The sequence below is a fragment of the Vespa crabro genome, chromosome 10 (genome assembly GCF_910589235.1).
Source record: "Vespa crabro chromosome 10, iyVesCrab1.2, whole genome shotgun sequence".
In the NCBI taxonomy this organism is placed as follows: Eukaryota; Metazoa; Arthropoda; class Insecta; order Hymenoptera; family Vespidae; genus Vespa; species Vespa crabro.
In genome coordinates this window covers 3,376,992-3,400,139 of record NC_060964.1, presented here as the reverse complement: position 1 = coordinate 3,400,139, position 23,148 = coordinate 3,376,992, and the positions used below count along the sequence as shown (strand labels likewise).

At 34.7% G+C, this 23,148-nt stretch overlaps 2 protein-coding genes and 1 long non-coding RNA gene across 21 annotated transcripts in view; 1 reads left to right on the top strand and 2 right to left on the bottom strand.

The window, feature by feature from the left end:
• Positions 1 to 1,552, bottom strand: part of LOC124427734 (protein fem-1 homolog CG6966) — a 44,699-nt gene extending 43,147 nt beyond the window's left edge. Inside the window, exons 1-2 of one of the 4 annotated variants that reach the window (XM_046971029.1) lie at positions 1,399 to 1,552; positions 357 to 578 (exon numbers count right to left, since the gene is read on the bottom strand). In XM_046971029.1, coding sequence (XP_046826985.1) covers positions 357 to 455 — 99 coding nt within the window. In that variant the 5' untranslated portion in view covers positions 456 to 578; positions 1,399 to 1,552. Of the gene's footprint in view, positions 1 to 356; positions 579 to 703; positions 1,261 to 1,398 lie in introns of those variants that run through there. The other 3 variants (XM_046971028.1, XM_046971026.1, XM_046971030.1) reach the window with 3 other exon arrangements.
• Positions 1,553 to 11,143: 9,591 nt separating this feature from the next.
• LOC124427741 lies at positions 11,144 to 17,504 on the bottom strand. The gene is made up of 3 exons (XR_006943014.1): positions 16,276 to 17,504; positions 15,784 to 16,212; positions 11,144 to 11,481 (listed from the first exon to the last, which is right to left on the bottom strand). It is a non-coding gene; the product is annotated as an uncharacterized LOC124427741 (long non-coding RNA).
• A 341-nt stretch (positions 17,505 to 17,845) lies between these two features.
• The window catches only part of LOC124427732 (protein groucho-like), an 80,852-nt gene continuing 75,549 nt past the window's right edge, over positions 17,846 to 23,148 (top strand). For 8 of the 16 annotated variants that reach the window (XM_046971015.1, XM_046971024.1, XM_046971016.1 and 5 more), the window contains exon 1: positions 17,847 to 18,183. The gene's annotated coding sequence lies outside the window, so the exon portion shown is untranslated. Of the gene's footprint in view, positions 18,184 to 18,255; positions 18,370 to 23,148 lie in introns of those variants that run through there. The other 8 variants (XM_046971013.1, XM_046971011.1, XM_046971010.1 and 5 more) reach the window with 5 other exon arrangements.

Below are 23,148 nucleotides of genomic sequence, written 5' to 3'. Positions count from 1 at the left end.
TAATTTATTTTTTTTTTTACTTCATTTTATTTTATTTTATTTTATTTTATTTTATTTTCATTATATATTTTTCCTCGTGAAAGAGATCGTGTACAGGATGAAAGACGTTGTGTTAAAGTACAAAAATATCTCACCAGAGGGTGTTAGGGTCGAGAAGAAGTGTGGCCATTGCACCGTCCAATAGAGACGAACCGATCGAGAGAGACAAGTGATGTACATATATGTATATATATATATAATATATATATACATATATATACAAATACATATATATATATACATATATACGTATATGTATATATATGATTTATCTATATATGTCGTATAGATGGTATATAAATGTATGATGTACTCACCCTGAGGCGATGCAGACAACCGTCTCTTGCAGCGTTGTAGACAATTAGTGCAAAATCCATTTTTTTGTCATGGCGTCTCACAGTATAATGGTCTATCATGATCTTCTCCAGCACACTTTCCTCCTCCTACTCCTCCTCCTCCTTCTCCTTCTCCTTCTTCTCCTTTTCCACAAAGGCTTTCTTGCCAAGTTGAATGTTCCTATCTCACTCCTTTAAAAGTTCCTTTGTTTTAAAGGTAAGATAGGTTAGTAAGGATGAAAGAAAGAAAAAAAAGAGAGAAAAAGAGAGAGAGTGAGAGAGAGAGAGAGCGAGAGAGAGATAGAAAGAAAGAGAAATCGCCGTTTTACAATCGGTCCTTTTCTTTCCAAAATTTTCGATACAAAGAATCCGCCCCGTTTTCTTTTATTATTCCCTTTCTCTTGATGACCGAGGAAATTATCGCGTGTCGACGAAAAAATCCCGTCACGAAATATTACGTACTATACCTTGTCGAATCTATACATTAAAAAGAGAAAAAAAAAACAAATAAAAGAAAAAAAAGGAAAAAAAAAAATTAAAAGAGAAAAGAAACAAAAGGTTCAACTTTCTATAGATTTTCGTATATATCGAACGTTCCCTTTGCGTTATCGAGCGTGACCGAGAATAACGCCGAAAACGAACTCGCTCGCCATACGTACGTATAAGAACGAAATTTTATTCCGTACGAATAAAAGATAACGGAATATTCTTAACGCAACGTGAGATTCGGACGACTCCTTCGTCGTCTACTTTCGTTCCTATCGCGACCGCACGTCTCTTCGTATAACTGTACAGATGTCGCGCCAGTAGCTGCCCCTACTCGACGGCAGACCAACGACGACTAAACCACTCTCAAGCGGCTTGTCCGAATCGATCGTCGTTTCTTTTAAACTCGTCGTGTTCTCTCTCTCTCTCTCTCTCTCTCTCTCTCTCTTTTCCTCTCTCTCTCTTTCTTTCTCTTTTCCTCTCTCTCTCTCTGTCTCACTCTTTCTCTCTCTTCCTCTCTCGAATTATCCTTATATACCTATCTCTATTTTTCCACTTCGATCCGTGACGTTCTTGTTTTCGTTCTCTCCTTGTCTTAATCGTTTCAACGAATAGCATTTGTCTCACTCTGGCGCATGCGTTTTTTAAAGAATATCGCTCGATCTCTCTATCCTCGCTTCCCCCGCTCCTGTTTCAATCAACCCCTTCCTTTCTCGCACGAGCTGACTAACTATCGACGTTTTTCTTTGTATCGTTGCGCCTGTATCTACCGTTTTCGTATCTGATTTACTTTCTTTCCGACCGACCGACCGACCGATCGACACCAACATCAACGACCCATCTCGTAATTCCACCGTTTGCCACCAGATCGCTCCACCTAACAATACTTTTCTCGTAGTATCACACTTCGTACGCAAGAGGGCAATCTAATCTACGTTCAATGACTAATATACCGAACTTTTTCTAAACGAAATTGAAATTTTCGAATCTTAAATGATTTCTATCGCGTCACTCGAATTTTTCATATCGTTTAGTTTTTCATTTTATCGAAGTACACTGGATGGATGTTAATAAAGTTAAACGTTATACGTTGTATATTACATATTACGATGAAGATTAGGAAAATTGTAAATTTATCGAGCCAAATCAACATTTCAAGGTAAATTAAAAGTATTTAATATCGTGGTTATGATTACATTGAATATAATCAATTTGTTATTATCAAATGTCATTTTGTTACAATTTGCAAGAATTGATTTTTTTAAAAACGTCGACTTAAAAATATCTTTCTATCTTTTCTCCTTGATATTATTTTGAACGACAAACATGAATAAAATGAAATAGACATCGTTTAAATCCATCGATCTTTTATCTTATATCGATCCATTCTAAATTTCCTTACGGTCGATTTACAAAGAATTGAATTCATTCTTCAGTTTTCGATTGTTCCCTCAGAATAATTTTAACGTTATCGTAATTAATATAAATCCACAAATGCACAAACATTACCAATTCAATTTCTGTTCCAATTACGCACATAAATACACAAATATTTTTATATAAACTATACGTAAAAGTCGTAAATAATACCGAAGATGAAACGTATGAATGAATTTCTTGGTTTCACCAAAAACGACATTTCGTTCGATTTAACATCGATACTGTGTCGTCGTCATATATATGTGTGTGTGTGTGTGTGTGTGTGTGTGTGTGTGTGTGTGTATATATATCCCTCCCTCATCCCTCCTACCCTCTCTTTCATTCTATTATATCTCTCTTTCGTTTTCTCCCACAGCTGCATGAGCATTGTAGGAGACGAAAAGTATATGAATGTAGAAGGCAAAGGGGAGAGAGCGAGAGAGAGGGAAAGAGAGGGAGAGAGAGAGAGAGAGAGAGAGAGAGAGAGAGAGAAAGAGAAAGAAAGAAAAAGAAAAAAGAAAAAAGAAGCGAGGCAGAAGGCAGAACGTAGAAAAAGGGAGGAGATACTCGTCAAGTCGGTACTCCACCCTCGGCTTTAACGCCTCGGAAGTGACGCACTCCTTCGCGGATACGAGCTTTTACGTCAAGCTTGTTCGAGTTGCTTCTCCACCCTTGTCGACGACGCTAGGGACAAAGAGAAAGAGAGAGAAAGAGAAAGAGAGAAAGAGAGAGAGAGAGAGAGAGAGAGAGAGAGAAAGAGTTTCCGAGATTCGACTCTATGGTACCCTTTCCATCGATTTATTTCGTTAGTCACGAAAACTACCCGCGCAACTACCTGACTCTAGTTAGATCTGAAAATAAAATCATTCGGGGAAATAAATAAAACGATACTCAAACAACAATTAACAGGTCGAATTGGAAAATCATTGGAATGTATTAAATTCTAAGACCTCGTACAAAAAGATCCGTCGTTGGGTATAAAAGATAATAATAATAATAATAATAATAATAATAATAATAATAATAATAATAATAATAATAATAATAATAACAGTAAAGAAAAAAAATAAATAAAAAGAAAAAAATAAATGACATCAATTCCATAATAATATTGATTGAAGTTAACGAAAAAAACTTTAAAAATGAGATCCATACGTCGAATGATGCATCATGAAAATCCGTGTGATAAGACAGGCAATCGTTTAAATTCGTCGAAAAAATTTTTGTCGTAAATATTTCATTTCTCTGTTCTTTATTTATTTATTTTTTTTTTCTTTTTTTTTTCTAAACAAATTCTAGATTACATTATGGGGTTAAAGAAGAAAAGGAGGAAAAAAAAGAAGAAAAAAAAAAAAAAAGGAAAAGAAATCTGTTCGTACAGGCATTATCCTCTTCCTACGATATGATTAATTTATGTATCCAATTACGATTAATTACATAGTAATAGTAATGATTGAGCGAACGATTAAGCAAAATTTACCGTATTACCGTTCCGAGACTTGATTTGAGATTATGGAATTTAGTTATACGATAAGGTAATACATATCCATGCTTTTATATAAAATGATTTTATATTGAAATATGTTGACGAATCTTTAACATTGCTCATTGTACTCGATCATTGTATTAAGTTAGAGATAGATCTCTTTTATTTTATGCAATGCTCGATACAATGCACAGATACGCGCGTTGGAACATTTACGTACAATTTTTCTCTATAGCGTTATATTAAAATCGTGTTCTCTGAGTATCGTGTTAGAGTATTTTTTTCTCGCTCTCTCCTTTTTTGTTCTCTCTTTTTTTCCTTTCTTTCTTTCTTTCTTTTTTTTATTTATTTTTTTATTTTTCTTTTTTTTTTCTTCTTTTTTTTCACCATGTTATATCGAAACCATGTTCTCGGGGTACAGCTTTATAGGAGAGTATTGTACACGTACTATATTTCCTACCGCAGAATGTATGACAATTCTCTGCTTTATTTATCTTCGCTGCACTTTCTCATTTCTCGTCTCCTAAATTTTTTTCTTTCTTTTTTTTTTTCTTTATCCTTTTTTCTTTTTTCTTTTTTTGTTTTTTTTTTAATCTCTCCTATACATTCGATAGCTCGTTAGTCAATTAAAAATCTTATATTTTCGGTAGGAAGATCAAAAAAAAAAAAAAAAGAAAGAAAAAAAAAAAGAAAAAAGAAAAACATTGTACAAAAAAAAGAGGAAAGAATCGGGAAAATTGATTTTATTTTAACGTCATATTAATTAATTCGTACATCTTGTAATCGTCTTATAATCGTCATCATCAATGAAAAACACTTAAACGCGTTAGATATAAATAAAATTACTTTTATGTTTCCCATTAAAAGAATTCTTAATGTATCGTGATTATTTATAAACATTCAATTACGTTCACATTAATTATATGCCTATGTGAATGAGTATACGTGGCCACACGTAAACACGTATTCGAATGCAAAAATGCAGAAATGACTTTAAGAAATTGGAACGCTTTACCAAGTCGTAAAATCTTCGTATTATATCGGATTATATTCGAAACGATCGATCATCAATCGATCGCGCAATTAACGAAACGACAATTTGTGGAAAGAGAAGAATAAAGAATAAAAAGAAAAAGAGAGAGAGAGAGAGAGAGAGAGAGAGAGAGAGAGAGAGAGAGGAAATGGAGAGACAGCTTTGTGCGCATTACCATCGCGAAGTCACGAATCTTCAATTATCGAAATGGAAGGGAGCCGAGTGAGAAGGCGGTGTATTCAGATTTCTTGTTTTATTCTTTTTCATTTTCTCTTTCTTTCCTTTTCTTTCCATTCCTTTCCGTTTCTTTTTCTTTTTTCCTTTTTCTCCTTCTTTTTCTTTTCCTTCCTTTTTTTCTTCTTACATTTCTTTTTTCTCGTGGCACATTCTGCCGGCTGGCACAATGAGAGGACGGCTCGGCATAAAAATGGGTACAGAAAAGAGTGCGTGGGTGGTAGGTGGGTCAGAGGTAGAACGAGATGGCTGATAGATGGGGAAAAGTATTCGTGGACTTGGACGAATGTGTATATGTATATAACGGACGAATATGTACGTGTAAGTATTTTTATAGGTATATACCTTTTGTAACTGTGTGTATATAGAAGGAAGGAGAGAGAGAGAGAGAGAGAAAGAGAGAGAGAGAATGAGGATGAAGAAGAGGGAGGAGGAAAGGGAAAGGAAGAATGGGTAACGTGGAAGGGGCGGTCGAGCTGGAAGGCCACAATGCACGAAAAGATGCGACACGAAATTCGGGCTGGAGGAATAAAAGGAGGTCTCTCTTCGCAAAGTCGTAGTTAAACGAGGAGGAACTACTGCCGTCATTCTCGATAGTGAGAAAGGAAATACGCAGAGGGATGAGGATTGGGGTCGGTGAGGGGTTGGAGATAGGGAGGGGAGCGGAAGATATATCCTAACTTTACTTCGTCGCCTTTTACTTCAAATAAGATAACGAGTTTACTTTGGTGGATCTCTCTCTCTCTCTCTCTCTCTCTCTCTTTCTCTCTCTCTCTCTCTCTCTCTCTCTCTCTTTCTCTCTTTCTCTCTCTCTCTCTCTTAACGTTTTATATTTAATAATACTTTGATGAGAGAGAAACATCATTCCGTTTCTCTCTACTCGTTTATCATCTATAGATATAATTATTCGACTTTAGTCGGAGAATTTCAAAGAGGAAATTTACGCTTGATCTAATCCACATCGAGCGTTATTAATCAATTAATCTTTCCTTTCGATCGATTCTATCGACGATTATGGTTGGAAACTTGTCGTAACATGAACCTGATACGCGGTTAAATTATACGCGTAATATTTTTTAATGTTTCAATAAAATATCCATATTATTTTATTTATCATTATGTAATATACAATGTATGTTTCGTGTTTATTAAAGAGTATTAAATATCAATCGAATAATTTATCTCGAAGTTATATTACGTGATCAATCTCCGGGAACAAAGCGATAAGTCGGTCGGCAACAAGTCTCTTCGGTTAACAGAGACAAATCGATATAAAACTCAATTCCTAGGAAAAATTTCTGACTTGTCTAGGATTTGAAATTTTAATTAGGAGAGTATAGCTTAACAGATGGTGGCACGATTTTTCAAGTGCCACCTCTTCGCACGTCATGCGATCCGAATACAAAACTTGATTCCTGAGGGGAAAAAAATGTCTAACTTGGCTAGAGTTTGAAAATTTGATCAGAAGAGTATGGCTTAGTAGAAGTTGGCAAGATTTTCATGTGTCATCTCTTCACACGTCATTTGATCCGGATAGAAAATTCGATTTGTTGGGAAGTATTTTTGTCATGACCAGAATTTGTGGAAAAGAGTGGTCAATTTTTTAAACATGAAGAATAATGATAGTATTAAATAAAGATTACATTAAATTCTTTTTTTTTTTTCGTAAGACATTTTCACTTTTATTTTTTAATCGTAATACACTATTATACAATGTAATAAAATATAATGCATTAGAATACAATATAGTACTTTTTTTTTTAACGAAGGACGAACTTTTTATCTGCCTTTATGCATTTTAAATTACCTAACTTAATAAACAAAATTTATTTCGTAAAAAGTTTCGGCCATTGTTTAAAATATACAAAAGTTTGTATTTCTACTATTTCTACTATTTAGAATATATAACAGCTGGCAACCTACGGTGATAGAGAATTATATATTTCTAAAGAACTCGCAAATTCGTAATATAATTTTTTTTGTAACATTTTACAATAATAAATGGTACATCGTTGAATTCGTCTCAATAAATTCCATGGAACTACGAAAAGAAAAATATATAGTTCCATAGAAAAATATGAATTTGACTTTGAAATTTTCTCCGGCGCTTTAACAGCAAAATAAATTGGCCCTATATAATGTGGCTCTTCATACCAAATAAATTTGTAAAAAAGTTTTTTTTTTGTTAGTTTCGTCCCTTATGAAATATTTCAATTTCTCGAGATAATCTTGTATATTTACGTAATATATATATATATATATATATATATATATATATATATATATATATATATACACGTGATTATAACTAATTATAGATATTTAATTAATAATAAGCACAAAATTACTATATTATTACGTATATATCCATGATATATATCATAGATTATTTGAGAACTAAGAGAAAAAATAAATTTCGTCAATGTCAAAATTTATTTATAGTAACATAAAGAAACGCGACGTATAGTGGATTTCTCTCTCTCTCTCTCTCTTCCCCCCTCTCTCTCTCTCTCTCTCTTCCCCCTCTCTCTCTCTCTCTCTCAGGCTCCCTATTTTTCTCTTTTTCTTTTTACCCTGTCAAGTTTTCTTTTCGATTTGTCTTACGTTATTTTTCTGGTTCTACCTCATCGAGAAAAAAGTATTATGTATGTATACTTGTATGAAAGACCTTTTAACCTTTGAGCTATTCGCACCGTCATATTTTCAAACATATTTCGAATCCCGAGGTAACCTCATTTTTTTTCTTTTTTTCTTAACAATAAAAAAAACGTACAATATATTTCGAACATTTAGCCACATTTATTCTATTAAATATATTCACCGGTTAAACAAACATTTATCTTATTAAAGATAAGGTAAATTACATTGATCTTATAAAAAAAAAAAAAATCATTAGAAATATTATATCGTCGATATCATTATCACGAAAATGTTCGATTTAAAAGAATCCGAAAAAAAAATATAGGTTAGTATCTTAATAGTAATCCATTTAACGTTATATCTTTCTTTGTTTCCCGAGTAAAATCTTTCTAACAAAAGTTTAAATGTTGCATCGAACGAATCGACATTCGCTTGCTCGTGACATTAAAAAGCGATCGAAGCCGCATTAACCTACTTTCCGTTCCTCTTTATATCGGGTCACCGATTTATTGCCGATCTGTTTCGTATACATACATACACATATATATATATATATATATATATATATATATATATATATATATATATATATATATAGCTATAATGTACATACATGCGTATTTACTTAGGTACTTATTTATATATATTCGATCGATTAATAAATAATATCTTAGAAACTTGTAATAGAAAATATCTTAATTAATAAATATTTAATTAAATATAAAATATCGAGAATTACGTTAGCCTAATTTAATAAATAAAGAGAATTTTTTAAGAATCGATTGAAACTGAAAGAAAAATATTGATTTGTTAAACAATCGAAAGTATCGATCCGATCGATTTCAAATGAAATATCTGACTTATCAATGATCTCATACGCGTTTAAGATCTATAAACGCGGATCTATGCAAGTACATATATAATCGAGATATAAAAATCAAAGATATATTCTTTTATTTATTCATTTGTTTATTCATTTATTATTTATTTTCTTTCATTTTAAATCTTTGACGATGCCACGAAGTCTCGAGAATACAGGATCGTTCGTTCGTTTGTTTCTTCGTAAGAATGATTATCCAAGATGGCTCGCGTGTTTTACATCGGTCTTTTGGGTGGTTGGCGGGGTGGGTGGGTGGGGGGGAGGGCTTTCGTGCTCAGTGAGGTAACGCGCTACGGATATACTATATAGACTTTTTACGACGCCAACGATAGATCATTCTCACGAGAGATACGTTGTACGTACCTTCTGTTAAAATAATACGATTCTTTCTCTCTCTCTCTCCCTCCCTCTCTCTCTCTCTTTCTTTCTATTTCTCTTTCTCTCTCTCTCTCTCTCTCTCTCTTTATCTCTATCTATCTATCTATCTCTATCTCTATCTCTGTCTTCGAAAACGTAGCAAATTTTTTGTTATCATCCCTTTCTTTTTTACTTTTTCTTTTTACTTTTTTCCTTTTAAGTTACTCAACACTGAAGTAATTTATTTCTTTCTGTTCTTTTTTTCCTTTTTCTTTTTCTTTTTCTGTTTCTGTTTCTTGTTCTTTTTGTTTCTTTTTTTTTTTTTTGCCCCTCTTTTCTTTCCTTTTTAAATAAAACCTATCGACATTACATTCTATTCTCATTGTTCACGAGATATGAGATTCGTTTTTAAAAAAAAAGACAAGAAAAAATTACATAACAACAATAACATTTAAAAAGTAATATACGCATTACTATTTGCATAACAACATAAATATTTTTATATTTATCGATACGATTAAAAATGTTATAAAATTCGCATAAGGTTTTCTATCTGTCCAATAACCATAAATGAATTTTTTCCATTCAATTGTCACACTTCGTCCTTTTGGGCGTAAAAAAAAAAATAAAAAAAAATAAAACAAAAACAAAAACAAACAAAAAAGAACAAACAAAAATCTTCGAACACAAACATGGCATCCCTTCTCTCTTTTTTTGTTCTGTTTCGCGTTTCAAGGATTTTTATCGAAAAATAACTTTACAACGATTTGAAACGATAAGCAAATATATATATATATAAAAAAAAAAAAAAAAAAGAAAAAAAGAGAGAAAGGAAAGAAAGGAAAGAAAAATCCAACGCAACGAGTCATATCCGTTATATCAATAAATCTATCTTGTTAGTTAACTATTTTGTTAGTTTTGTTTTAATCCAACGAGTCAATCGTATAGGCTTTTAGATCTAAATGGTAAAATTTGACCGCGTTCCTCGCGTATCGTCGTATAATAAACGCGTAGGACGTACGCGAATGCGAGGAACGACATGCACGACTCGTTTCCAGTCTCGACACGATATCGATTTTCTTGACAGTGCTTCTAAACCGTAATTCCTTATTCGCTGTAATAGCCAAACGAAATTGTTAGGGAAGAACTTGACTTCTGTCCGTTCGTAGCTCGTTATTTGTCACGCGATAAGAAATAACGGAGATTGCTTACCAACGAAGATCAAAACGTTTTGATACTCATCAAATTTCGTTCCTGATAAATATTTTTTATTTTCATTTCATTTTCCTTCCTGCTTCTTTTTTCTTTCCATTTTCTTTTTTTTTTTCTTTTCCTTTTTTTCTTCAAATTTCATACGTAGACATACAAGGGAAAATTTGGGAAAAATTCGTCTCGCGATAAGGAGCAACGTTAATTGCTTTTGCCATACAAAATCAAAACCTTTTGGATCTCATTAAATTAAACTAAATTCGTTTATATATATATATATATATATATATATATATATATATATATATATATATGTATATATATATATATAAATATTCATAAAAGATTTGTTTGTTCTTCTCTTTTTCTTTCTTTCTTTCTTTCTTTCTTTTTTTCTCTTTTTTTTATTTTTTTCTATTTTTGTCTTTCTTTTTCAATAATACACAACTGCGAGCACGAACGAGAAATGTAAAAAGGAAAAGAGAAAAAAGTGAAAAAAGAGAAAAGCAAGAAAAAGAGGAAAAAGAGAAAAATCGATAACAATGCTGTTGCAAAACAATTGGTATTATGTAACTAATTTCAAGCCACCGTGTTGCTAGAGTCTAATTACATCGATAATAATGTTATCATCTTTAGAGGAAGAAAAAAAAAAAGAAAAAAAAATAATGCTCCCCAACTTGTATTTCCTTTCGTCATTTAAGAGCTTCTCCGAAAGAAATACGTACGAGAGAAAGAATAGACGCATGAGGGATCATTTCGCATGGGAGTCAATTTTCAACGTGGTAGGAAGATAAATCCGGAATATACATATTATTATACATTGGCCAAGCGCATACGAATGAAAACATTTTTATATGCATCTATTAGATATGTATTTACGTACAGATACAAAATTATTATTATTATTTTTCTTTCTCTTTTCTTTTTCTTTTTTTCTTGTTTTATTTATTTTTTTTCTTTCTTTTTTTTTTTTTTTTTTTTTTTTTTTTTTATTTCTCTTCTTTTAAAGAGATAGTACCGACATTTTTCGGTTGCATCGACGGACTCGTAGATGCTTTAAAATGATTCGATTATAATATATAACTTTATTCGCGCGCGCGTGCGTGCGTGCTCACGCGGAGAGTACCGGATGTTCCAATGATATTTCCGCTAAAGGTTTCCAATTGCATTTATGGCTCACTCCGTCTCTGTTGCTTTCGCACGATCCTCCCTCTTCGTTCCTTTTCTCTCTCTCTCTCCCTCTCTCTCTCTCTCTCTCTCTCTCTCTCTTTCTCACTCTCACTCTTGCGTTCTCCCATCTCTGTGATCTCCTTCTCCCCCGTTCTCTCTCGCCTTGCGCACACCGACAAATGGCATTTCGTTTCTGCACAAATCGTTTCTTTGCAATCTCGTTGCGCGGTAGACTCGCTCTTGCTCTTGTATATATACCTATGTAAGTACATAAGTATGTGTGCATGCATGTGTGTATATGTATGTGTATGTATGTATATATATATATATATATATACACAAATGTATATATATATATACACGTTTGTGTGTGTGTATGCACGTACATGCATGTGGGTGGACAGCCAAGCTATGTAAATATGGTTATACTGCGTTGCATGTTGATAATGAACGAGCCTGTGTTCGTGCAAAAGTATAGTGGGTTGTGGCTTGTGGTAAGGGCCCAGGAGAGAGAACGAGAGGCAGAAACACAATGGGGAGAGACTGGGCTAGGAAGCCGGAGGAACGAAGAAAGATAGATAGAGATAGAATGAGATATACAGTCAAAGAGGGAGAAAGGGAGAGAGAGAGAGAGAGAGAGGAAGGGAGAAACAGAGAGAGAGAGGAAGGGAGAGAGATAGGAAGGGGCATTTGCTTTTGTCGTGCTCGGTCGTTGCATGCGTCCGACAACCATATTCTCGCCAATTGCAACTCTGACACTGACAGTCGAATGACAATAAGTCAATGAGGACATTCGCATCGCACTCACGTTCGCATAGATTAGCTGTTCGTTCTCTTATCGCATAAAACGGTTCGAACGGCTCGTTCGAACTTTCGATCCGTCGTCGTCTTCGGCCGTCGTTAAATAAAAACCGATTATCGTTATAACCCCCCTATACTCCCTCTCATCCCCCTCTATCACCCAGTCAATCTTCTCACTCCCACTCTCAGTCTTCTCTTCCTTCCTTTTCTCCTTCCTTCTCATCCTTCCTCTCTCTCTCGTACCATCCATCCATCTATCCATCTATCCATCCATCCACCCATCCATCCATCTCTTCGTTCATCTCACTAATACCATCTCATACTCTTTCCTTCTTATAATCTAATACTTGACCATTTTGAGTATCTTTTTTCTTTCTTTCTTTCTTTCTTTCTTTCTTTCTTTCTTTTTTTCTTTCCTTTCTTTCTTCCTTCTTTTCTTGTCCGTCCCTCGAACTAAACGGACAAGGACGATCCGAAATAGTACGAAATCCTTCGTAGCGTATATATACATATATACGAAAGAGAATAAGGGTCGGCGCGTCCCTACTTTTACCGCACGTACTTCAGAAACTAGTTTTACGATAACTCAGACTTCAGCAACACCTATCGACCGCGCTAATCCGCGTACAAACTTTTTCCAACCCCCTCGTTTACTTACCTCCGCGACCTGTTCCAATGTGCCCTGCCATCGTGTAAGATCGTCGGTGTCCTCTTTGCTTTTCAACGAATTCGATATTTCATCCGTGACTCTCTCTCTCTCTCTCTCTCTCTCTCTCCCCTCATTTTTTTTTCTTTTCCGTTTTTATTATTATTATGTATATCTTCATCATCGTTTAATCGAGATTTCGTAGATTTAATTTCTATATCTCTTTCAATCGAAAAACTTTTTAACATTCGAACCATCCGATTTATTTTTTACGATATCTGTTAATTCGACTGTTAGTATAAATACTGTTATTTGAAAATAATAAAATGAAAAGTAAAGAAAGAATGGAAGAACATTTTATTCATTTAATCGTCCAGTCGTAATTTATTATTTTTAATTTTCATTCAACGCATTACTTTAATAATACCGACGATTTTCGTATAATAATTTTAATGATAAACGAGAAGGAATTCGCAAAATCGTTATTTTTTACGGATTTGATAATTTCTATGAATTAAAACATAGTACGAGTATAATACCCCGTTTTATTGAAACATACATATCTCTTTATGTCAATCTCATTATATATTTTATTCTTTTAATATTTAATAATAAAAATAATAATAATAAAAAAGAAAATAATAATAATAATAATAATTTTTAATTTTAATATGTTATTAATTTGCCTCCGTGGAAAGGATTATTGTGAGATAAAAATTAAAATCCATCTAAATATCACTAAATAAAAATACGCTGGAATGTAAATTTGATATTCTTTATAAATATGACAAAACTTTCTCTCTCTCTCTTCCTCTCTATCCATCTATCTATCTCTTTCTTTCTTTGTTATAATTAACGATTGAAAAATAAGGTAATTTGTATTTAATCCGCGTCTATTTCTGTTTATATTCGACACGGTGATCTCTCTATTACGATTAATAGTATGAATTCAAAACTATATCGATTTTGTAATTAACAGAACAAAAAGCCGAATAATGTTTCCGGGAAAAGGCCATTGTTACGAAGTATCTACGTCGTGTTAGACCAGTTAACAATGCGGCGATACGAATAAAACCTAGCGACAGGTAGTGTGAGATTAAGGTTTCGACTACCAACATGCAAACATAACGTGACATAACGTTCGTGTTTTCTTCGACGAATGCGTGCAACGCGAGCTATTATTCATCATTTCAAAAGAGATGCGTTTGTATTTATCTAATTCGCATTTAAATCTTCCGCGTTTATCGATCTATCATATTGCGAAATGTAATCTTAATAATCAAACAATAATTTCTTTTTATTATTATTATTATTATTATTATTATTATTATTGTTATTATTATTAGTATTATTATTATTATTATTGTTGTTATTATTATTAGTATTATTATTATTATTATTATTATTGTTATTATTATTATTATTACCTTCTTTTTTTTTCTTTTTGACATTATGTCCGATCGTGAAAACGAAACGATCATTGCGATATTAAGAGATATCAAATGTATAGGTTTTGTCTTATCAACGATACGACAATCCCAAGAGTGATCATCGATCGTGGAATCACTTGTAAAAGCGTACTCATCGAAGAGAAAAGAAATTTTCTTTTTCTTTTTTTTTTTCTTTTTTTTTCTTCTCTTCTTTAATCTCAGAAATAAAGGAAAAAGAAGACGGAAGAAAAAAGAAAAGAGAGGAAGAAAGAAAGAAAAAGAAGTAAAAAAAATTAAAAGAAAAGGAAAAAAAGAGAAAGAGAAAAAGGGGGAGGGGGAAAGATGAAAAAAAAGAAATAAACGCGTTAGATTCATTTTATATTTGTAATGCGAACTCTTAGATTTCATTATAAGTCCTTTTATAATATCAGCTTTAAACGGATAATAAACGTGGAAGGAAAGAGCTCCAAGAAGAAGTTTCAAAGTTCCTAAAACCAAAGTGTATTATAATCCATGGTACTCGAGAATGGGAAGTGAGTTATATTCGGGAAAAGGAAAGTAGACGTTTCCTAAATGAAAGCAAACCTTCCTAAATCGAGGTTTAATAGCACAAGGCTATTAACAATATGCTATAACCAACGTCTATGTACATATATACGAAGGGTCGCGTCAAAGCTAATATGACGATAAGATGCTTTCTCTTTCTTTCTCTTTCTCTATCTTGTCAGATTGAAGGAAAAACTATATTCCATCCACGTATTCAAAACTTGAAAATAAAAAAAAAAAAGAAAAAAAGAAAATGATATCAAAGTGTCAATTATCTTTAATTACAAATATCGCCATTATACCATTATACCGTGACAAGAACGAACGAGACGTCATTAAAGATGTCAGATTTGGCATCCTGAGAATCATACGAAATACATATAAGCTCATCTTCTCGAAATAGAAAGAAAATGGATGGGCGCGTGGATTATTGGCACTTGAAAATAGAGAAAGAAATAGAGAGAGAAAGAGAAGACATTGTCGTAGCCAAGACACGTGCCATTTCCATCGTCATCTTCCTTCGAGAAATCTACTTTGAAAATACTATTACTTCATATTCTTCATCTTTTTCTCCTTCCGTCTTCTTCTTTTTCTTTTTACAAAATACATATATGTAAATATCTAACATACGAGCGCATGTACAACGTCTTGTTTCGGATAAGATCCTATTTGATTCCAGTTACGAATGTCCCGGCATTCATGATCGTTCTATATACTTAAACCGTTTCGTATAAAGTTACGCCGTTTTGGTAGGAGAAGTTTAGCGAAGTAGAAACGAACAAGGCTATTGGAATTTCGAAAAGGCCCAGAGCTTCAGGTAGAACAAGCTGATTTAGAACATACCCCTGCTCGGCAAGCATTTAACCGAATGAGGAATTCATCTCCTCGCGCCCTCGACGAATACAAGCAGTGAGAGAAGAGATAAATAGGTAGATAGATAAAGAGAGAGGGAAAGAGAGAGAGAGAGGGAGGGAGAGAGAGAGAGAGAGAGAGTGAGAGAGGGAGAGGGGAAAGAGCAATGTGTAATATGATGAGACACGCACGTCCGCACACACTTTCTCACTTTACTCACACGTTCACCAGCGGTTACACCCACGTCGAGGTCTCTCCTTACATGTTACCGCTTGACTTGCGTTGTCCGGCTCCAGCTCTTTGACTCATCTCCTCCCTCTATCTCTCTTCCTTCTTCCTCTCGCTCCCTCACTCGTTCACCCACTCCCTATCTCTCACTCTCTCTCTTTCTCTCTCTCTCGCTCTCTCTCTCTCTTCCCTTCTCGGACCTTTCTCTTTCTCCGGATCTCACACTACAGTTACGTATACACGCGATACTCAGTAACATTCGGCACTCGGTTCCACCATACTCTCTCCCTTTTCAGTCTCGTGAGAGTGAGAGAGAGAGAGAGAGAGAGAGAGAGAAGGAAAGAGAAAGAGGGAGTGAGCTTGTCATTCGTTATTACAATGGTGCGAGAGAGCCAAACGTATCATTGTGCATGTATATAACCTATCACACGAAGAAGCATCCATGTATTTGTGTATGTATATATATATATATATATATACGTACACATAAATATATATATGCTATGCGGAGAAGCGTCCGCATAGCTCTTTGTGTATGTTATGTGTATATGTTTGAGTGAGTAAGTGAGCGAGCAAGCGAGGGAGTGAGTGGGAGAACGAGTGAATAGTGCAAGAGAGATAGAGAGATAGGTTTAGAGAGAGAGAGAGAGAGAGAGAGAGAGAAAGAGAGAAAGAGAGAAAGAGAGAGAGAGAGACAGAGAAAGACAAAGAGAGAGAGAGCAAAGCTGGAACGCGGTAGACAAAGAGAAGAAAAGGGAGGAAGCGTTGGCAAGTGTAAGTGAAACAGCGATGCGCTGGGTAGTTTGAGTGAGACAGAGATAGAGAGAGAGAGAGAGAGAGAGAGAATGAGAGAAAGAGAGAAATAGAAGAGCAACGAGGAGAGGTGGAAGATTAAGAAACACGCGAGCGCGAGGGAGACGCGACAACGCGGTGAATTCATCCGCGCGGTGGGTGGAAAGGAGACGGAAGCTGGGTGGATACTAGTGTCGAGTGCGCGAGGTAGGACGAACCGATGAGATAGAGAAAGAGAGAGTAAGAGAGATAGAAAGAGAGAGAGAGAGAAGACAGAGAGAGTGAGAGAGAGAGAGAGAGAGCAGAGGTGTCGATAAAGATTTTCTAACGTTCGTATTATATTCCACGTTACATGGCGTGTGCTTTTGTAGAAAGAGTAAGGTATTCGAATTAATGCGCTCTTGTATCACGTGACTCTCACTCTTTCTCTCTCTCTCTCTCTCTCTCTCGACATTGTTACAATATACAAAGTTACTGTTTCCTTACTGAGAACGCGAATATCAAAGATTGAAATATCTTCCTTAATGACTTCTTATCTTATCCCCATTATTCGATAAGTATTACATGAAAGAAAATAAGAAAAATCTTACTACGTTAACAACTAATCGTGCGAAAAGAGTTAATCGAATTTGTGGGAAATCGTCCAATGTAAAGGCACTTAACATATACGTTAAATCTACGTATGCACGTACATATATCTATATATACATATACATAGGCACGCATGAGAAGCGTCGTCCAGCAAAGAGCGTTACGAAATCGTTCGAAAGAGAGAAACAGCGACGGCGAGTCGCCCCCATCGGTCGACGCCCTTGACTCAAGGCGAAGCGAGAAACGAGTAAGAAGAGAGGAGTGCCGCGGGGAGCGGGTGCGGGAGGGTGTAGGGTAGAAGGGGAAGCGTTCGGTTAGTCGGTGGATGGTCGAGGAGAAGGGTGGAGAAGCGAGCACGCGAGAGAGCCTTCGTTTCTCTATATATCTCTCTCTCTCTCTCTCTCTCTCTCTCTTTCTCGCTCATTCCTCTTTCTCTTTCTCTTTCTCTCTCTCTCTCTAAATCTCTCACTCCATTCTCTCTTTCTCTGTGTGTCGAGAGCGACCGTGAGCTCTCATTGGTCGTTCTCGGTCGTATCTCTCTCTCTTTGTCTCTCTTTCTTCCTCTCTCCCTCTGCGCGTGTGAGTGCGCGCCACCAAGCGGCAGCGGCGGCGACGACGAACGGCGTTCACACGTTTCCCGTCATCCACTTGGCTACCCGGCTCGTAGTCAAGCGTCGTACTCCGTACGGTGCGTATCGTGTTTGGTTATGTATGTTACGTTTAGTACCGCGAACGAGCCGGCCCGTAACCGTTTTCTCGATTATTTGCGCGTTCGATAAACGTGTGTATATATTTGTTGTGTGCGCGCGCGAGAAAAAGAAAGAGAGAGAGAGAGGGAGAGAGATAGAGAGAGAGAGAGAGAGAGAGAGAGAGAGAAGGAGAATCCTTCGAAGGTAGTGCTCTCCATCGACAAGTGTTTCCCCTCGTTGTCCTGTGAGAGAGAAAGAAAGGGATTGAGAAAGAGAGAGAGAGAGAGAGGGAGAGAGAGAGTGTGCGAGATAGTATCTCGGTGAGTGTGTCTTGTCTTTTTTGTCTCTCTTTTTTTCTTTTCTTTTCTTTTTTCTTTTTTTTTTTTTTACCGCAGTGCCAAGGTGTACATAACGAAATTCACGAAAGCATTAAATCGAACGATTTTACTGAAAAACACTTGGATATATAATAGAATCGAAGAAATACGAAGACGAGATTTGTTTGGGTAATGTCTTTTCTTTCCCTTTTTTATTTGTTTGTTTATTTATTTATTTATTTTTGTTCTTCACAATTACCATAGGAAGATCATTCTCGTTTTTAAATATCAATTGTCGTTCGATAAGGAAATTAAGAAAATCTTAGAGCTTAGTTTTAAATACTTTTTAAATACGTTTTAAATACGTTTAATACGGAAAATTCTCAGTTTAATATTTTCGTTTAGTTATTCAAGAAGGAGAGAGGTTAGAAAATCGAACGAACGATCAAGGTGGAAAGATCGATCGAATGGCGCATAGACAGACGCGATGACGGTCACGCGCGACAATGAGAAAGGCATATAATACAGGAGTAGTAGGAGACACGTAATTTCCCTGTTATATTCCTTGCTACTCAATATCGCCCCTGTTAATTACAAATATCGTAGATCCTATCGCATACGTATTAACGTCGAGTTTAATCTTGATGACTCGCTTTGTCATTTAACCTCGCAAATTCGTCGCAAATACAAAATGTAATCGTTCGGATAACTACATAATATGTATATATGTATTTGTGTGTACGCACGTAGAGATAGACGTTCATTCGTCTCTTTGTAATAACAACATCACGTTGATACACTATATTTATGTATGTATATTACATATATATATATATATATATATGTACATATATGCGTATATATAATCGAACATGAACGAACGAACAAACGGGCAATGATAAAAAGCTAAAGTGAGGTTAAGTTCGTCCGTCCATCCGTTCGTGTCCCTCTTTTACGAGAGCTCCAATTTCAATCGTCTTTAACGTTTCGTCCAACTCTCCGAGCGTGGGTTCCACTTAACATCGATGGTTTCTTAATTCGTTTAGTTCACTAGGTTAGCTCGCGGGCTTTGAATCGTTCGCAACAAGTGTATTTATATCGTAACGAAAATTTATTCCTACGAACGTGAACGTCTTCTTTTCTCTTTGACGATTCCGTTTTGGTTAGTCATCAGTCACGAATTTACATTTGCTTTTTCTTTTATTTATCTTCCTTCTTTTTTTTCTTCCTCGTTTTCGTCGTCGTCGTCGTCTTTTTCTTCTTCTTGTTTTGTTTTTTCCTTCCCTTTTTTCCTTTATTATTTCCCCCGTCCGTTTTTATTTTTTTTTTATTTTTATTACTATTTTTTTGTTTTTTTTTTTTTTTTTGTTTTTTGTTTTTCCTTCGCCTTAACCAACAACCATTATTATACTCGTAATCGCGGTAAAAATTCGATTATCTCGAGCGTGCCAACGATAATGGACGTTCATTAAGTTATCGTTACGCGTACATACGTACGTACGTACGTACGTACGTATATGCATACATACATATGTGCCAAATATTTTCACTCGGTTAAATATCTCTCCGTTAGAGAGAAAGATAGATAGATAGAGAGAGATGGGGGAGGGGAGGGGAGAGAGAGAGAGAGAGAGAGTATCGTAACTCCTGCAACTTTCCAAGAGTAACAAAGTTACTTATGTAGCAATTTTATTTTATCTCCCACCTCGCTCGTTAGTTTTCTACTGCTTTCTTTTCTCTCTCTCTCTCTCTCTCTCTCTCTCTCTCTCTCTCCCTCCTTCTCTTTCTTCCTCTCATTCTCTCCTTTTCTTTTTTCTGTTATTTATTATTCAAGAAGAAACGAGAACTTAACTTTTACCTTATCCCAATGAATTACTCCATCCATTTAGATAAGACCACGACGAGCCCATCTTTATTTTTTTTTTTTTTGTATTTTTGTTTTTGTTTTGTTCCTCTTCCCTTTTCATTCTTCTTTCTTTTTTTTTTTCTCCCCCATAACCCTCGAATCGTTTCGAAACGGTTCGTTTAATTAACAAGAAAAGTGAGAAAAAGAAATATATAAGGAAATGGATAGAAAAAGAAACAAGAAGAAAAAAGTCTCGCTCTCGGACGAACGAACGAACGAACGAACGAACGAACGGGACGGAATAAAAGGAAACAAAGGATAATTATCGAATATGACACTTTACTTAAATGAAAACATTTCATTCAATACATCGTTATAGTTAACTCTCGAACAACAATTTCGTCCGGAAAAGGGATAATGTAACGAGCTGGCAAAGCTGCTTGGAATCTTTCCTCCTCGTCGGTTTATTAAGTAGTACCGCCTGCCAGCACGTACAAGCAGGACCAACAGCTGCGAGAGTAGTAGATTACTGGAAAGTGGTGGAGGCGGTGTATGTGTGTAAGAGAGAGAGATAGAGTGAGTGAGAGAGAGAGAGAGAGAGAGAGAGAGAGAGAGAGAGAGAGAGAGAGAGTGAGAGAGAGAGAGAGAGAGTGAGAGAAAGAGAGATAGGGGGGAGTAGAGATAGATAGATAGAACGCGCACGCCTCAAAGTAAGCGACTAGAGAGAGAGAGAGAGAGAGAGAGAGAGAGAGAGAGAGAGAGAGAGAGAGAGAGAGAGAGAGAGAGAGAGAGAGAGAGAGAGAGAGAGAGAGAGAGAGAGGGAGAGGGAGAGAATATTCAGAGGGGACCGACGATGATCGTGAATTGGCATTCTAGGCTCGTTAAATCATCGAGACGATAGTCGCGTTTTTCTAACATTTTTCTCTTTCTTTATCTATTTCTTTTTATTATCGTTGTTATTACTATTACTACTTTGTTTTTCTTTACATTACTTTTGTTTTCTTTTTTTTTCATTTTTTTTTCTTTTCAATTTTTCTTTCATTTTTCCCTCTCTCTCTCTTTCTTTCTTTTTTCTTTATTAGTTGTTTTTCTTTTCTTTTGTACACACTAGCATAGTTCTTTTTCTATCTCTCTTAGTCACGTTCTTGTAACACGCACGTTTTTTAAATTTTTTTTCTATCTTTTTTTTTTGACACGTTTACATAGCTCTTTCTCTCTCTCTCTCTCTCTCTCTCTTATTCTTTTATCTAACGAGCGCATGCGCCGAACATGAACGTTCAAACGATAGCACATATTCGCACGACAATCCCTTTGTCTCGCGGCTAATCGCGCTTATCGGCTCGTAAACCGCGTTGTCCTTCTCTCTCTCTCTTTCACTATCTATCTATCTATCTATCTATCTATCTATCTATTTATCTGTCTGTCTATCTGTCCGTCTATTTATCTGTCTATTCCCCCTCCCCCCTCTCTCTTTCGTGTTCTCTTTCTAGTTCACCTCCTCCTTCTCTCCCTCCACCTTCTCCATCTCTTTCTCCTTCTCTACCACTTCCTAGTAGACTTTGAAACAGTCATGACAATACGCTGCCTTGTTTTTGCACGCGAGGTCACCCAAGAACGGTTTCTTATAAGTCGACTTTTTCCACCTCGATCCTTATCGTTTATCTCGTATATCCCGTTCTCCTCCTTCTCTCCTCCTCACTCTCCTTCTCCTCTTCCTTCTTCTTCTTCTTCTTCTTCTCCTGCTGTTCCTCCTTCTCCATCTTCTTCTTTTCCTCCTCTTCTTTTCCGCCTTTATAAACGACCCTATTGTTCTTCGATTATTGGGAACGCGTAATACGATTATTAACGCTTTTACGATGGAAGATCGATAGATCGAAGGAAGGATCGATCTCTCTTTGTTATCTTTCTTTCTTTCTTTTATTTTTTATTATCATTTTTATTTCTATCTTTATTCTTAATTCCATTTATTTATATTTATTGTTATTTATTTATTTGATCATTTGTACATGTTCTTTTATGAATTGATCTATAATCTAATTGTTTTCTTTCCCGTTATATGATTCGAAATTCAATAATATCGTGCAATTATATCTATTATACTAAAAGTGTAATTAAATTATACTTAAAAATAAATATACATGAATTAAACTATTTTAATTAACAATAAATAATTAGTTGTATTTAATACACACATATATATATATATATATATATATATATATATATGTTGCAGTATATTTGTAGTATAAAAAAAGAAAAAAAAAAAGGAAAAAAGAAAAAAGAAAAAAAAAAAAAAGAAAAAATCATGAAATGAACTTCGTTATGAAGTAACAATTAATTTTCTATCGATGAAATAAAATCAAACTTCAAAGATATAGATTTGTTATTATGCGATTTTGAATTAACAAGTATTATAATAAGTTAATTCTTTGTGATTGTATTTTTTTTTTCTTTTTTTTTTCCAAATATAAAGATAACACATTAGTCGAAACGATTATCCGTAGTTATTATATAGCGGGCGGATCGAGTAAAACAAATTTATTTAATTATACAAATATTATTACATCATTTGAGCCATATGTATATTCATACATATTTAATAATTTGCCGTTAATTGAAAGGTAAACACTTGTAGCATATATAATTGTAACTGCATTGGATGAGATCAGATATTCGAGCGGAAAAATGTTAATTTTAATGATTATCGTTTATCAAAGATAAAAAAAAAAGGAAAGTAAAAGAAAGAAAGGGGAGAAAAAAATTCGTGTTTTTTTTCCATTCTGAAATAATGACATTTAAATTTTCATTGGACAATTGTTAATTAATCATTTAAAGAAATCCGATATTACGAAAATAACAAATAAGAGGAAGATTACGTTTGACTTAAGAGAGTTTGATAAAAAAAAAGAAATGTACAATGATGAATCGATCGAAAACTATATAACGATTTACGACCACTCAGGTATTCGATACGTGATCGAAATCGTAATTTGTGTCTTACGAATTAAATACATAAATAAATAGATAGATAGATAGATAGATGAATTGATAAACAGATAGATAGATAGATAGGTAGATAGATAGATAAGCAGATAGGATAGATAAAGAATACACGTGCACGT